The 18,311-nt window shown below is 39.6% G+C and overlaps 1 protein-coding gene across 1 annotated transcript in view; it reads left to right on the top strand.

Annotated features, from left to right (window-relative positions):
• The window catches only part of LOC124788830 (zinc carboxypeptidase-like), a 110,021-nt gene that overhangs the window by 67,286 nt on the left and 24,424 nt on the right, over window positions 1–18,311 (top strand). The window contains exons 6-7 of the mRNA XM_047256111.1: window positions 697–781; window positions 16,922–17,124. Coding sequence (XP_047112067.1) covers window positions 697–781; window positions 16,922–17,124 — 288 coding nt within the window. The remainder of the gene's footprint in view (window positions 1–696; window positions 782–16,921; window positions 17,125–18,311) is intronic.

Raw genomic sequence — 18,311 nt, 5'->3', positions numbered from 1 at the left:
GTTAGGTTTAAGTAGTTCTAAGTCTAAGGGACTGATGACCTCAGATGTTAAGTCCGATAGTGCTCAGAGCCATTTGAACCATTTGCGTCCCTCTTAGCATATTGCTCCTATTTTGCGTGGAATCCTTACCAAATATGACAAAGAAGGGCGGTGCAAATGGTCCAAATTTGTTTGATTCATGGGAGACCGTCACGCAAATATTGAAAATCTGAATTTCCAGACGCTTGAAAATGGGAGCCAGTTATTACCCGAAGGCTTACTTGAAAATTTTGAAGAACTTTCCAAACACTAGCAGCATAGTTACTCTGTTCCTAACTACAGCCAATGTTTCAATAGTACAAAAATAAACCTATATTTGTAGGATTGAGCAGACAAGCTGCAATCTAACTTTTTGTAACCGAATTTTAGGGAAAATGAATGGCTGATATTACTTCAAAAATGGTTCAAATGGCTCTGAGCATTATGAGACTCACCTTCTAAGGTCATCAGTCCCCTAGAACTTAGAACTACTTAAACCTAACTAACCTAAGGACATCACATACATCCATGCCCGAGGCAGGATTCGAACCTGCGACCGTAGATGTCGCGCGGCTCCAGACTGTAGCGCCTAGAACCGCTCGGCCACTCCGGCCGGCTTGATATTAGTTTGCATAGGTAGTAATATATCTTATCTTGCTGTCTTTTATATGTTATCAGGATCGCATGTGGCGCAAAACGCGTCGGCCAAACGGGCCGTGCTTTGGCACCGACGGTAATCGAAACTGGGATCATCGCTGGTCAGGTAAGCGAACGACTTAGCCAGCTTAAATACTGCAAAATTCCTAGATGGTCCAGGTATCAATCTAGCACATCCTCAGTCAAGAATTATTAACAGTTACAAGTTTTGTAAGCAAAGGAGAGATAGCTGAAAGCTGGAGATGGGATATGACACTGCAAGCAGTGTTTAAGAACAATGAGAGACGTAAGCCTAAAAAGAGAAAGGAACGAAAATTAGAGTTTAACAGCCCTTTAATAGAGGTGTTATTACAGAAGGAACACAAGCTTGGATTACGAAATACGATGGGGTAGAAAATCGGCCATGCCCTTTTCAAAGGAACCATCCCGGCATTTGCCTGTAGCGATTTAAGGAAATCACGGAAAATCTAAATCTGGATGGGCAGATGGGTCTTTGAACCGTCGTCTACCCGAATGCGAGTCTAGTGTGCGAACCAAGTTACCATCTCATTTGGTATCTAAGTGTAAACATGACACCTGTAGGGAAAGGTGACACTCGCTCACACTTATTGAGTTTCTTGAAAACACACACCAACAAAATACTGGCCTATCTGATATGCAAGGCTTATCGAACGATGAAATACCCTCGGACATCAGGATGATTTTAATAACCCGATTTCCAATGAAGGCAACTGACAGGTTTGAATGTTTCGAGTTTTATAAGTCATGGCAGTAGGGGTTCTGGACAAAATATTGCTGACATCAGCATTAGCATTCCTGGAAATGATGATGCCAGCACCAGCTTTCCCTGAATCGCTGACGCCAGCATACAGCTCTCGAACAATTAATGGCAATGCAACAGGCCAGATGACAGGAATGCAAGGGCTGATGTTCACACCGATCTACCAATACTCCTTCGGTAAACAAATATAAATTTCATTGTACATTCTCACCTCAAATCAACGACAAATGCTAGCTTACCCCCAAGAAACGATTAGGCTACTTAATAAGATTCAGCTGTGGCTTATTAAGGAAACACATAATAAAGTCCCTGAGGTTGTCAGCGGAGCCTCGCCTGGTTTTTATGGTGGAAGAGCCTAGGCTAGCAGTACGGCAGAAAATGGAAACCATTTACTACGAAATTAAAGACACTCAACCGATAAATTTAAGATTTATTCAAATAAAACAAGGCGTCTATGAGAAGTGCAAGTGAAGAACATGAATCTATCGAGAGATTAACAAGATACAATGATTCTGTATAAAAGATAATAGATTAACAGGGTCGCCACCAGCATGATACTAGAAAAAATCTCAATTGATGTTCTGCCTGATCCTAAAAAGGTCATGCGATTGCGATCATCAAACCATGAACATAATTTTAACTCAGTAATAAAAGGAAAAGCGTAAAAAAACGCGAGTACACAATAGAATTACTAAATGGAAAATGAAAATAGAAAACTCATCAGCAAGGAAATAAATTTCTAGTTATTTTACCTTAATGGCGATTCTTAGACATGAGTGAGTGCTGGGCACTAAGATACACGTGATATCAGCAAAGAACCATTGCGAGTAAGCGAGTGAGTGCATGAGGCGCCAAGTACATTTGAAACACAGGTCAAAACTGTTCTAGATATGACGAGACACGTATTTCATTGCCACATCTGCCAAATTCCAAGGCCTACATTGTTTTTGCCGTCCTACCATGGGTGTGGTGTCGCTGGCTGCTGGGCGTAGCTGGTATACGAAGTGGAGCAGTTTCTGAGCAACGTGAATCTTGTTTTCGCCGTTCTTGCCGAACTTCAACGCTGCAAATATTCTGAGACCAGTGAGGATGAAGTGAAACCTGAAGTTCTAAATCATATGGACATAAAACACCCACTGTAGTCAGACACACCATGCTGGAGCTCCACCAAAATTCTGAACAAGGCTGTGACCCCAACAAATTTCTGCCATGTTAAAGACCTCAGAAAAGACCTCCATACAATTCTTGCAGACAATCACAGGGAAAAGGACCTAAATTTTCACCATTCTGGGACCTCCACGCATCGTCAGATCCCACCAGCAAATTAAAATGTATCCACCAGTCTGCATCGAGAGTTCAGAGAGCACGTAGAAACCAAAAATCTCGTATTGGATTTTCAAAACGTCCTGATGACAAAATATTACGCTTCTGTGGGCAGGATCTTATGAGCACATACATGACTGAAAGCGCTCATAGTGGGTGGATTACTCAGGGCTTTGATTACTTGTGTCCCGTTTCTCTATTCACCATGCTAGTTGCACTCTGACATTGACTTCTAGTTCTACTGACCAGGATGGTAGGGATAAGTATGGGGCTCATTCAGCTATCTTGGTGTCTGGTGTTCAGGGACAGCAAAATGCTCAAATAATCACAATTTACTTGCAGCTGTTACATGCACTATCCCCCACTCCAAAAACCTGACACAACAAAAAGAAATTCCTAAGACCACATAGTAAATCTGCTTGCAAGCAGAAGAATACGCAACAAGAAAAGGTGCTCCATCCTAACCAATGGCGTAATGAAATAGTAAGTTCCGTTATTCAATCTGAATCGAAATGAAAATTAATAATTAGCGTTTGGTACACAAAAGTGGCATTGAAATGAGGGGAAAATATATGTGAAGGATGCCAGGAACAGGTCACCGCATCACGTCTTCCCCCCACACCCCAGTTAGATTTAAAATTTTGAATGTAGAGGATTCACTGAGAAACAAGGTAGAATCTCTACCAAACCATTTTTGTCGACATTTATTGCGAGCAAAAGAAAACAAAATGTAAAAACAAATAAAAATAAAGAACACAGAGAGACTACGTATTGTGGCTGTATCCTCAATGCTATAAATGATTACAATTTACACTTATGCTGAACTGTTAGAACAGAAATACTTCAGTTTTGAAATACATACATTCCAACCATTATTCCATCTGCATGGATGTGTAGGTATATTTATGGAGCAAATGTACAACTTAGATTCGAAAGGGTAAAAACTATGAGAATAATAACGGCAACATGAGAAAATTAATTGATTTATAGTTTACTTGAAAGTTGAAGATAAAATTAGTATAACAAACTAATATAAAAAGAGCTTTACTTAAATTAAGCAAGGAACGGCTAACTAAATTAACATGTCACTTCTGTCACCTATTCTCATGAAGTCATCATGTGTGCCATATGGGGAAATAATTCTAAAAATTCTTTACATAATGAAACAAAACACATAAACCATCATCAATATCATTTGTGTGACCCATTCTCAACCAGTGAACATGTGTTGCATGTGGATTAATAATTGCAAAACTTCTTTATAAAGTTAAACAAAAATATGACTATTACCAGCTACACTTGAGTGACCAATTCACAAGAGGTGAACATGCGTAACATGTGGAGAAATAATTGTTACAAATTCTTTACAGAATCAAACAAAATCTAGAAACCATTATCCGTGTCACGTAAGTGACCACTTCTCATGAGGTAAACGTGTTTATTGTAGGATCGATGCTCATGGAACAGGCGTTTTTACAATTTGCTGCAAGAAAAATTTGTTCGACATGAGTTACAGAACTAATCAAAACAGAAAAACTATTGGCAGTGTCACTTGTGTGACCAATTCTCATCGCTGTTAACCAGTACATTACATGGAAATTTTTCCTAAACTGAATATAATGTCTGATTTGCTACTTCTCCATCAATATGGGAGCAAATAAATTCCAGCTGTTGGGGAATGGATCTTGATCCTGGGATGGTATAGCCAAACTACTCCACCCATACCTTAGGGTGGAGGTTGGCATATTATCCCTGAACGCTTGAAATTTGGTAACTTGAGGAAAGAATTTAGGTCGAAATATTCCTCTTCTGCTGACCTCACAGCTTTGGTTTGCATTGTATGTTGTCCATAACGGACTGCTACGGTCGCAGGTTCGAATCCTGCCTCGGGCATGGATGTGTGTGATGTCCTTAGGTTAGTTAGGTTTAAGTAGTTCTGAGTTCTAGGTGACTGATGACCACAGCAGTTGAGTCCCATAGTGCTCAGAGCCATTTGAACCATTTTGTCCATAATGAACTACACCCAGAGTTTGTGATAGGGCACTGCTGCTGCTGGGTGATGACTGGCTGCGCTCACTACCATGTGTATCTACAAATACTGAAGGAACATCGCACATGACTGCGCTGGTTCCTGCCTTGATACCCATGATTTGTGACTCCTGAAGATGCCGATTGTTTAGTTCCCCAGAGACTGGCTGAATTTCCTACACTTCAGGGTCTTAAGTGTGCGGACACAATGAAAAGTGCTCTTAATGGTTGATTACTCCTATTGCTCTATTCTTCTGACATAGGATAGTAGAGATTAATGTGCAGCTCGTCCAGCTACCTGAGTGTTCGAGGGCGGCCTAATGCTCAGGTAATTACTGTTTCCTTGAATTGTATACTCTTTTTAAAATGTATAGCCAGCATGCAAGAAGTGGTTGTGAATTGTACTGGAAATACGTATCAGTAAGTATTTCGTTCACCTCTAAATATTATTATTATTATTATTACTATTATTATTATTATTATTATTTCTTTCCTTTCTCAGACGTTATTTATGGTTAAAAATGGAAAGTGACATGGACCTTTTAACTGTACAGTATATGTTACATTGCATTTAGGAACTTTTGGGTAATTGAACATGTATCAATAATTACAGATTTCTGTAGTTGTATACATACATTTGGATGTAGCTGTATTGCGTTGATGTACTGGTGGATATTGTGCGGAAAGCCTCCTGTAGTTGATAGTATAATTGGTATAATGTCAACTTTATCCTGATGCCACATGTCCTTGACTTCCTCAGCCAGTTGGATGTATTTTTCAATTTTTTCTCCTGTTTTCTTCTGTATATTTGTTGTATTGGATATGGATATTTCGATTAGTTGTGTTAATTTCTTCTTTTTATTGGTGAGTATGATGTCAGTTTTGTTATGTGGTGTTGTTTTATCTGTTATAATGGTCCTGTTCCAATATAATTTGTATTCATCATTCTCCAGTACAATTTGTGGTGCATACTTGTATGTGGGAATGTGTTGTTTTATTAGTTTATGTTGTATGGCAAGTTGTTGATGTTTTATTTTTGCTACATTGTCATGTCTTCTGGTGTATTCTGTATTTGCTAGTATTGTACATCCGCTTGTGATGTGATCTACTGTTTCTATTTGTTGTTTGCAAAGTCTGCATTTATGTGTTGTGGTATTGGGATCTTTAATAATGTGCTTGCTGTAATATCTGGTGTTTATTGTTTGATCCTGTATTGAAATCATGAATCCTTCTGTCTCACTGTATATATTGCCTTTTCTTAGCCATGTGTTGGATGCGTCTTGATCGATGTGTGGCTGTGTTAGATGATACGGGTGCTTGCCATGTAGTGTTTTCTTTTTCCTATTTACTGTCTTTGTATCTGTTGATGTTATGTGATCTAAAGGGTTGTAGAAGTGGTTATGAAATTGCAGTGGTGTAGCTGATGTATTTATATGAGTGATTGCTTTGTGTATTTTGCTAGTTTCTGCTCGTTCTAGAAAGAATTTTCTTAAATTGTCTACCTGTCCATAATGTAGGTTTTTTATGTAGATAAATCCCCATCCTCCTTCCTTTCTGCTTAATTTGAATCTTTCTGTTGCTGAATGTATGTGATGTATTCTATATTTGTGGCATTGTGATTGTGTAAGTGTATTGAGAGCTTCTAATTCTGTGTTACTCCATTTCACTTCTCCAAATGAATAGGTCAATATTGGTATAGCATAAGTATTTATAGCTTTTGTCTTGTTTCTTGCTGTCAATTCTGTTTTCAGTATTTTTGTTAGTCTTTGTCTTTATTTTTCTTTTAGTTCTTCTCTAATATTTATATTATCTATTCCTATTTTTTCCTGTATCCTAGATATTTATAGGCTTTTTTCCATAGCTTCTATGCAGTCTCTGTGGTTATCCAATAAGTGATCTTCTTGTTTAGTGTGTTTTCCCTTGACTATGCTGTTTTTCTTACATTTGTCTGTTCTGAAAGCCATATTTATATCATTGCTGAATACTTCTGTTATCTTTAGTAATTGGTTGAGTTGTTGATTTGTTGCTGCCAGTAGTTTTAGATCATCCATGTATAGCAAATGTGTAATTTTGTGTTGGTATGTTCCAGTACTATTATATCCATAATTTGTATTACTTAGCATCTTGGATAGTCGGTTCAGAGCAAGGCAGAACCAGAAAGGACTTAATGAGACTCCTTGGTATATTCCACACATAATCTGTATTGGCTGCGATATTATATGAATTTGTTTGGATATTAAGTGTGGTTTTCCAATTTTTCATTACTATGTTTAGGAACTGTATCAATTTAGGATTCACTTTGTATATTTCCAATATCTGTAGTAACCATGAGTGCGGTACACTATCAAAAGCTTTTTGGTAATCAATGTATGCATAGTGTAGCGACCTTTGTTTAGTTTTAACTTGATATGTCACCTCTGCATCTATTATCAGTTGCTCTTTACATTCTCGTGCTCCTTTGCAGCAGCCTTTTTGTTCTTCATTAAAAATTTTGATCTGTGTTGTATGTGTCATTAATTTCTGTGTAATGACTGAAGTTAATATTTTGTTTATTGTTGGTAGTCATGTTATGGGGCGATATTTTGCTGGGTTTGCTGTGTCTGCTTGATCCTTAGGTTTCAGATAAGTTATTCCTTGTGTATCAGGGACTGTGTATGGGTCTGCAATTTAACTGTTAAATAATTTAGTTAGATGTGAATGTGTTGAGGTGAACTTCTTTAGCCAGAAATGTACTATTTTATCTTTTCCAGGGGCTTTCCAACTGTGCGTAGAATTAATTGCATGGGTGACTTCATGTTGCAAAATTATCACATCAGGCATTTGTGGTATCTTGTATATGTCTGTTTCTGCTTGTATCCACCGTGCATGCCTGTTATGCTGTACCGGGTTTGACCATATGTTGTTCCAGAAGTGTTTCATGTCTGTTATGTTTCGTGGATTGTCTATTTTAATGTGTGTGTTATCTATTGTCTGATAAAATTTCTTTTGGTTTGTGTTGAATGTTTGGTTTTGTTTCCTTCTATTTTCACTTTTTTTGTATCTTCTAAGTCGTTTGGCCAATGCTTGTAATGTCTGCTTCTTTTCATCTAATTGCTCTATCGCTTCTTGTTGTGAGATTTTACCTAACCTTTTTCGTTTTTTGTCTGATATTTCATTTCTTATAAATTGTGTTAGCTGTCCTATGTCTTTTCTCAGTTTTTCTATTCTGATCTGTAGCCTGTGTTGCCATGCTGGTTTGGGGGTTTCTTCTGTGTGTTGGTTTGTTCTGATCATTGCCTAGTGTGTATATTTATTGTAGTGAGTGCTTCTATATAAACCAGCAGTTGTAACTCTTCCATAGTTGTATTTTCTTTCATTTTGTTGTGTATGATTGTTTTGATAGTTGTTATTGTTGTTTCGACATGTGGGTTATGTGGGGGTCGATGAAAGAATGGTCTAATGTCTGTATTTGTGTCTTTTATTACTATTACTATTATTATTATTATTATTACTATTATTGTTAGTAGTAGTATTATGTGTGTGTGCCAGAGCTTTTTTTGTTATCATTACAACACTAGCAGAACTACTACAGTGAACTGTCACTAACCCTGCCCTCAGTAGTCTGGCCTCTAATAAATGTAGCGTCTAGTCACTAAAGCAGAGATGATATGCACAGCAATGAATTATCCAGCCCAGTAATAATGTTAGTTGATTGCAGTTTTAAGCAATGATACATGTTTCAAATTGTGGCTTTCTTTACAGGTAAATATCATTGCTTTTAAAGGGAAAAACAGTATTCTAGACCTCAAGCAGAAATTCACTGTTTTAGATAAACTGAACCGAAGTTCTTTGTACAAATCCATTGTTATTGAGTACAGTGTTTGATGAACAACTATTTGTGACATCAAAAACAAAAATTGTTATTCTACAGTACGGGAAGCAAATGGAGAACGACTTCAGAAAACAGGAAGTTATATGAAATAATGAGAATTAAGAACTTAGCTTTTTATAGATGGCTTATACAAGACTGCAGTAGAGGTGTTCCAGTAATCAGAGCGATAATAAAGAAAAAAGCAGTTGTATTTAACAAACAACCTGCCGGCAATAACTAGTTTGCAGCAAGCGAAGTTTGGCTGTCAAACTGAAAAGCCAATGTCGTGTGTTGGAGCTGACAGTCGCTAGGGAAAGTCGCTCAGCTAACAAAAAATATGCAGAAAATTTTGCAAAGAAGATACGGAAGATAATAGAGAAAGAAGATTTAAATGCTGATACTTTGTACATTGCTGATGAAACACGCCTCTTTTCAAAGAGGCTTCCTTCAAAAACATTATCTGTCAAGAACGATAAGGAAGCTCTTGGGTATAAACAATGTGGTAACATTAATGGCGTGTTCTACCACAAGTAGCAATCATAAACTGCCACTCAAAGTGATTGTTAAACTCCAACATCCACGTTGTTTTCAGCACAGTGACATAAATACGTTACCAGTGCAATACTGCGCTTGGAAGAAATTATGGATGGACACAGAAAAAATCCTCTCTGTGGCTCCACGACACATTTGTTTTAGCTGTGAGAAAGGAGTTGAAGAAGAAAAAAAAACTGCCGCTGAAAGCTGTACTTATAACTGACAATGTTTATTGGTGATATACAACAATTCAGTCTTGCAACCAAAGTGACGGCACTGATTCAGACTAGGGGATTTTGGAATCAATTAAACGCCACTATCGACATGGACTTTTTGTCTCCTTGCCGAACGAATGTGCGAAGGACTCCACCGAGGTCATGTTGAAGCTGTAGAAAGCAATCAACTTACGTGAAGTGCTCCAAACTTTAGAAGCTTGGTTTTAAGTGGAGAACTCCATCAGAATGAAAAGCTGGGGATGAATTTGGTCATCCACTGTTGCAGGGCTGAAGCTAGTACTGAGCGAGATTGATGACCAAGTCAGTTTGGAACCATCAGTTGATATGTTCCATAAGCTTCAAAGAGGAGGATGAAGTGATGAAGAAACAGTTAGAAATCTGCCGGAAAATAATAATGATAGTGATGAAGAAGAGTATATACAAGGAGACAACATGAAGGTTTCTTACTCTGCAGATACTGAAACTGGAGACATCTTCCTGGAGTGCATTATGCAACAAACAGATACATGCAGTACTGATGTAATGACTACAAAGCCGTTGCATAATAAAGCTTGCAGCCTTTGTGTACAGGATGTACTTCATAGTGGGTGATGCGACAGACTAGTTTTTCTGCGAATATGAATGTACTGGCCATTACTGCAATTGCTAGTTGTAAATAAATATATGTCATGAAAAAATTTATTTTTTAAACTTATCGACGTATGACAGCATACACACAAACACACACAGACTCTCTCTCTCTCTCTCTCTCTCTCTCTCTCTCTCTCTCTCTCTCGTAGGTAACTGCAGCGTATACATCACTGCAACACCAGCGTTAGGCCAGCATAACTTGTTCTGTACCAGTCGCAGGACAACCATACACTGCTTTCTTCTAATTGTAATTGAAGCACTTCCCCACAGCCGTGTATTCCAGTGAATCATGAATCAGCATGCTACCCTCCATACTTCACAGCAAGCACAAGCTGTCAAGATCATCAATGGAATTGCATAATTTTTTTATAAAAGACGCTTAACCGCTCGAGCATATTCTCGCTCCTAAGATAACAATGAACACTATATTTAGTGTCAAGGATAACATTATTCATTATACTGAAACCTATATATTTACAGCTATTTATAAACTGTTCAGCCAGTCATCTTAGACCTCTCAGATGGTGAAGATGTTGAAGTACAGCAGTAAGACAGTCGTTATGTATGTATTAGTAACGATGATGCAGTGAAGAACGCCAACGACAGTATATAACATGATTAATAATTCGTTCTCCTTATGGGCAAGGCTCCGCCACTGCAACAACAACAGTCGCCTGATGTAGAAATGAGGTTATATAAACACACATACAGTTTAAAAAATATGGTGCTAAAAGTGAAGTGTGGTTATAAAAGGGGGACTTCCCACAAACAGTTAAAATATTTAATGAAAAGGAGTGCACACATCTACAGAACACATCTCCACAAATCTAATGATTACAAGCTCTTCAGTATAACGTGATCTAGGTTCTAGAGTGTCAGCTAAGCTGGCAGCCCTATGTCGGCTGTTTCTACAGTGTAATATATATGTTGTTGTTGTTGTTGTGGTCTTCAGTCCTGAGACTGGTTTGATGCAGCTCTCCATGCTACTCTATCCTGTGCAAGCTTCTTCATCTCCCAGTACCTACTGCAGCCTACATCCTTCTGAATCTGCTTAGTGTATTAATCTCTTGGTCTCCCTCTACGATTATTACCCTCCACGCTGCCCTCCAGTACTAAATTGGTGATCCCTTGAAGCCTCAGAACATGTCCTACCAACCGATCCCTTCTACTAGTCAAGCTGTGATACAAACTCCTCTTCTCCCCAATTCTATTCAATACCTCCTCATTAGTTCTACCCATTTAATCTTCAGCATTCTTCTGTAGCACCACATTTCGAAAGCTTCTATTCTCTTCTTGTCTAAACTATTTATCGTCCATGTTTCACTTCCATACATGGCTACACTCCATACAAATACTTTCAGAAACGACTTCCTGACACTTAAACCAATACTCGATGTCAACAAATTTCTCTTCTTCAGAAACGCTTTCGTTGCCATTGCCAGTCTACATTTTATATCTTCTCTACTTCGACCATCATCAGTTATTTTGCTCCCCAAAGAGCAAAACTCCTTTACTACTTTAAGTGTCTCATTTCCTAATATAATTCCCTCAGCATCACCCGACTTGATTTGACTACATTCCATTATCCTCGTTTTGCTTTTGTTGGTGTTCATCTTATACCCTCCTCTTAAGATACTGTCCATTCCGTTCAACTGCTTTTCCCAGTCTTTTGCTGTCTCTGACAGAATTACAATGTCATTGGGGAACCTCAAAGTTTTTATTTCTTCTCCATGGATTTTAATACCTACTCCGAACTTTTCTTTTGTTTCCTTTACTGCTTGCTCAATACATATAACATTCTAAAATATGCGTTTTCGTACCCGTATATAGTGTTGAAAAATGCCCAATTTTCAATTGTCCATCGAGTTCGTCCAATTTAGTCCACTGCGAGTAATGGACTTTACGGATGGTTTTCTCAAAAATGGAGAGGTATTGTGCCTAGTCTCATATTTTAGACTGTGCACAACCGACCTGTCAAAAACGAGCGCAGTTCATTGGACATGTCTGAGTTCTTCCCCTTGTGAGCGCTACAGAGCGACGTCTGTATCTCTGGCACTCTGAGGGTGCACACCGCACTGGAAGTATTAGAAAACCAGTTGCTCGTCGATACCATGCATTTGTGTGAATTATTTTCTTTCTGCTCCTGAAAGACGATATCCATACTAGCAGCCCAGACTGTGTTACTGCACAGGCGTCTATGCTTCTCACAGGGGTCGTACCTGACATAATCTATCTTTGGACAGAACGAGAAGCTCGGCTCGTTGAATATGGCATTCTTAGTGTCGATTTACACGTTCTTTATATCGCGCAGCAAACAGCAAATCAGAAACTCTTACTTTCTGTGCTGACGCTGCATCTGCTAAATATACGGTCAAGTCACATTAATGTGATCATCCGTTACGGTCGCTTCAACGAGCAATAACCACTCACAGACGGCAGGTGACATTAGTAACAGTGCAGCGTATATAGAACGCGTCTGGGCAAAGCGGAAAACAGTGCAGTTGCTGTCGTACTAAGGAAACGGAGCTGTTTGTCTGACGTCTAAAAGGGCACAATCAGTACTTTTGGGCCAAGGTTGGAAGCATTTGCGAAATTTCTAAGTTTGTAAACAGTTCGTATGGTGCCCTTCAAACACGACACCGAGGCAACTGTTGCATACCACGGACCATAGCTGACAGAGGTGAACAACGACTGCAGAAATGTGTGTGGGCGAATAGTCGTCCATTTGTTGAGCAAATGACCGCCCACTCAACCAATGGGCTGGCGACAGTGTCTCCTCAAAGACTGTTCAGCGAACGTCGCTGCATTTAGGCCTCCGCATCAGGTGCCTGGTTGAGGCACCCATGCTGACTTCTGTTCACTGACGACGAAGGCTGGAATTTGCACATCAGTACTGCAGCTGGACGTCCATAGAGTGGCGACAGGTAGCCTTTCCCGATTAAACGATTTTTATGCTCCATTGGACAGGTGGCCGTTGGCGTGTACAGCGTGAAATGTTAGAAAGCAAACACGCAGCAGCAATTAGGGTTTGGGGAATATTTTCGTGGCATTCCGTTGGTGATCTCTTCATTTTGGAACGCACAATGGATTATCAGAAGCATGCATGTATCCTTGGGGACCAGGTTCATCCTTAAATGCAAGTAGTTTTTCCTTGGTACGATTCCACCTACCAGCAGGACAATGCAATGTGTTACAAGCTTGCAGTATACATACGGGGGTCAAAAAGCGGCAGGACGAGTTTACCGTGTTCCTCTGGCTGTTCAAGACATGGATCTTCAACCTCAGCAGCTCGCCACGGCACTGGAGTTAGAATGGTTTCACATCCACGCTGTACCTTCCCGAATCTCATTGGCTCTCTTCCTGCATGTCTCGCAGTTGTCTGCGTCAAAAAAGGTGGTTATTGATGTTTTTGACAGCTGGTCTCATTTATGTAACAAGACAGTGTACGAGCCGAATCGTTTGGCAGTACGAGAACTTCTCCTTCTCAGTACCTAAGCCAATCTTCATAACTAACGTACACTTCATAACTAACGCGTCGTGGGCAACCCGTTAAACACTTGCGAATCGTACGTGGCGTTACTTGTACGACACAAATGGTTGCGTGAGAAGAAACACAGAGAGGCTGGTTGCTATCGCTGCTTAGGCTACGCTCCTTTCCTCGGACCCTGGCAAGAGGTACATCATTTTAAACCAAAAGAAGAGTTAGGGCTGGCATCGCAACGAAGTTTGAGAAAACCGTTGTGCTGTGTAGCCCAGCAGATTGGAGTGTCTATAGAGTCATGCACTAACTCAAACTAAAATCTTAGTAACAGTAGTGCGACGATTGCACTTTTCAGAAACTGTTGTCCGACGTTAATAGGCTATTGCAAATTGGCTGTTATCAATCTGTGATGATGAAGATTTCAATAGTAATTTTTTTAGTGTTTTTACTTTTTTTTGTGGAAACGGCTGCATTTATTGGGATATGTGAATTCGTAGAACGACGCACGTTGCAGTTTTAAGAATAAGTATATCAGTAGTCTCAGCATGACGTGCAAGCAAAAGTGTTGTACGCAATTAGCGGAAAGACCACAAAGGTAAGATAAGAGAGATTAGGGCTCGTACAGAGGCATATAGGCAGTCATTTTTCCCACGTTCTGTTTGGAACAGGGAGAGAAGATGCTAATTGTGGTACGAGGTACCCTCCGCCACGCACCGATGGTGGATTACGGAGTATGTATGTAAATGTAAATGTAAATGTCTTATATGCGACTGCTTGGTGATATCTTCGCATGCCCATGTGAGAAGAATGTGACACTGTGGCAGGTATGTAATGTCTCCCTCGCCAACAATAAGGCTGAATGCAGACTACAACTTCAATTTGTTTAGACGTCTTTAATGCCAGATGAAACTCTGACTAAAGAGGAATTGTGTAGAAATTTACAAGCTAATCGTAATGGAGAATTCATTTCTTCTGATAATTTCATTTTTGATTCCTTATGGTAATCCTGAGGCTAGTTGAAGGAAGTAGGAAATCCATTGAGGAAAGCATATAACTGGTACTTGAGGCAAAGTAAAAGTAAGTGACAAAGCATAACGTTTGGAAATATATTAACTTCGTTTTGTATTGTTTATGAAACTCTTATAGAGTACGACAGGAAATGACCTATCTGCTCCTAACTTCTTAACCTGAAATACTTCTCGATCTGAAACATTTATTGCTAAAACAGTTAAAAAACAAAATAAAACAACGCGGAAATTGAACTTAATTGATGATTGATTCGATTAAACCTACGGTTACTTCTAAGTATATTTTTTGCCAATGAAGACTAACTTTTTACTTTGGTGAAACCAAACTGATTTAAGACGCCAACACAGCTGTACCTAGTGTTCGTGGAGGCAGAATTTTCTTTAACGAAACAGTGATTCTTGCAATCATTTTTAAAGAGGTTGCAGCTACACACCAACATAGAGGCTGACAGTTTGTGAGTCTAATTCCATTCCTTCAGCACGAAGTGTTCAGCAGTATTTCATATGCGCTATTTAGCACTACCTATAGTTATATTTACGTCAGCTGACATTTGACAGTGATCAGGTTGGATAGCTGCTGCGAACAATGGAGCGATGTCAGATTGGTAGTGTAGACTCCCAAATGTCGCCGATTCAGTAGCACAGAGCGGCATGCTTGCTAGTTATCAAGCAGGAAAAGTTTATAAGTCTCGAAAATGTCATACATAAAAGAGAAAATAGAGGTCTGGCAATCATTAAAGTGATGGAGAGTTTTGTAAAATGCTTAAAGACTTTATACAAACCTATTATATAAGTGAATTTAAGAACTTTCATGGGATTTTTTTAAATAAAGGATAGATAATTTAAACTCCATACTCGTCCCAATTTAAATATTGACAGAATTGCAAAAGAATGTCATCTCCCGAAATTTGTACATATGAAATCCAACGTGATACCAACCTTTGGTAAGATCTATTACTGAGCGAGGTATGTTGGTAATCAAGGAAGAAATTGGTGTTAGTAAGTTACACAGTTATGGAAACTATTTCGCTTGGACAAATTAAAGTTAAGAACAGATTTCTATCGTGGTTAGAAACTATAGAAATGTAAGCCATACGTACATTTCAGATTTTGTAATGTGGTTTTTGTAGAACATAGAGACATAAATGGGATTTTCTATCACTGTGAGGGGTGGAGCGCAGCGGTGGCTGCCTACAAACAGTAGTTGGACACGGCAGTGTCGCAACTTTGGGCCTTAAATGTCAGACAGCAACTAACTAAAATTAGGCTGCAGCTACGGCGATCTGCAGGTAAGACTGTGGGGCCGCATTCCGCCCGGAGAGAGGCAGAGCGTAATCGTACTTCGTGGCACCCTGGTGGCTACTCTGGTAGCTGGCTGTGCTGGGTAAGCGTATCCTTGTTCCACTGTTTATGCTTCTGACTTTCCACGGATAAATTTACATGCTCGGAAAACTATCTCTGTCGCTTCTTAACGTGCCGTGTTTGCTTTCTGCAACCCACATGAACACAAAAGTGGCTAAATATCTTCGACATACTTATTGTAACGTTGAAATCAATGCTAAATGTTGGACAAACACCCCAAGGTTTACACTACAGACAGTGACTGTAGATTGCCAGTATTGACTAAAGTACTCATCCGCTCACCATGCGCCTTTGTACGGCCACATCAGTATAGCACAGGTGCCGCGCGGCACAAGCTGAAGCAAGAGCACTTCTCGAGTGCCGGCAACACTGCGCAGGGCCAAACACTGCCACGGGTAGCATATGCCAGCGGAAGGCTCAGTCTGACATGAGCAGCAGACTGCACAGCAAGCGTTAAAGGATGGATGCGCGAGATTACTTACCAGTGGTGTCCGTATTTGCCATCATCACGTAGAACTAATATATGGTGACACAATTACTACATCAGTCGTGTTTGCAGTACTCTACCTTTTAAAAACAATTCAATATAGGAAAACGGCAGAGTGAATACCAAATTCAACTGGCTGTTAACTCAGCAAGACTTGTTGCAATGATCATTATAGCTGGTAAAATGAATCAGCTAACATCATCAGCTGCGCTCATTTGAAATCTATCCTTTAATTTAAATGAGGGAATGCACAAAGGGAAATATGCTAGTACAGGCAAATTGGTACAGAAATATTTCTACCCGTGCTCCCTGCTAGCACTCATCTGCAGCTTCAATAAGCTCTTGTTATAACCAGATTTGCTAAGGAAAGTTTTAAGAAGTGGAATTAAAGAGGAATATCACTAAGCATAAAGAGCACAGCTCTAGAGATTCCCATAGAGCGAAGACTTGGTAAATTATCGACCTACTGTAGTGCTCAATGTTCAAGAATCGTTCAATATCCACAGAAGGGGGAGCCAGCAGCGACCAATGTCGTGAGGACTACGCTGGACCGAAGGCGTTCTCTGAGTGTGAGACAAAGGCCATGTCAGAGTTCCTGACCAGCCTGGGCAGCGACCTACAAGTCTACCTGAGCTTCCACAACTACAGGCAGCTCCTCATCTATCCCTACGGTTCATCTCACGAAGTCGCCGACAACGCCGCTGAACTGGTGAGCAGACCAACATTTTCCGCAATCATTCGAATTGCTTGAAAGGCTGCCAGTGTCTCTGTCACTTGCATTTGCAGTAGTGCACTATTAGAAAAGATGGAAGTTTTAGTGGTTGAAATACAGATACGTAACTGAATCAAAGTTTACTATTTTGCACTTTTTTTACATAATTAATTGAAGCATTTGAGTAACGATTTTTCTGCTTGTTCCTGAGGCAACAGAGAGACAGAAATTAGGTAATATTGTTCGTTAGGTACGAAAATATATCTCGATGGTTTAAATTTCGATGTTATAGTCGGGTGATGTTGAGGGAATTAGATTAGGAAATGAGGCACTTAAAGTAGTAAAGGAGTTTTGCTATTTGGGGAGCAAAATAACTGATGATGGTCGAAGTAGAGAGGATATAAAATTTAGGCTGGCAATGGCAAGGAAAGCGTTTCTGAAGAAGAGAAATTTGTTAACATCCAGTATTGATTTAAGTGTCAGGAAGTCATTTCTGAAAGTATTCGTATGGAGTGTAGCCATGTATGGAAGTGAAACATGGACGATAAATAGTTTGGACAAGAAGAGAACAGAAGCTTTCGAAATGTGGTGCTACAGAAGAATGCTGAAGATTAGATGGGTAGATCACATAACTAATGAGGAAGTATTGAATAGGATTGGGGAGAAGAGAAGTTTGTGGCACAACCTGACCAGAAGAAGGGATCGGTTGGTAGGACATGTTCTGAGGCATCAAGGGATCACCAATTTAGTATTGGAGGGCAGCGTGGAGGGTAAAAATCGTAGAGGGAGACCAAGAGACGAATACACTAAGCAGATTCAGAAGGATGTAGGTTGCAGTAGGTACTGGGAGATGAAAAAGCTTGCACAGGATAGAGTAGCATGGAGAGCTGCATCAAACCAGTCTCAGGACTGAAGACCACAACAACAACAACAGTTATTTTCACTAATATGATGTTGAACCTTAGTCCCTTTGTATGAAGAAAGGTCCTCTGAACACAATGTGACCTCTGCTGGAAGGTAGCTAACCAGGTGATGATACTGTAACGGATGTATGCAGTCCTCTTATAACCCACTATCAAAGCAGACCTATTTTTCGTGGGAACTTTGCTGTGTCATCGCAAAAGAAAATAATGTGAAACACACCAACACGAGTTGCCTTCCTGGAACTGTCTTTAAACATGAGC

The sequence above is a fragment of the Schistocerca piceifrons genome, chromosome 3, assembly GCF_021461385.2.
Source record: "Schistocerca piceifrons isolate TAMUIC-IGC-003096 chromosome 3, iqSchPice1.1, whole genome shotgun sequence".
Taxonomy (NCBI): Eukaryota; Metazoa; Arthropoda; class Insecta; order Orthoptera; family Acrididae; genus Schistocerca; species Schistocerca piceifrons.
The sequence above is the reverse complement of the archived record's forward strand: the minus strand, read 5'-3'. Positions and strand labels throughout refer to the sequence as shown.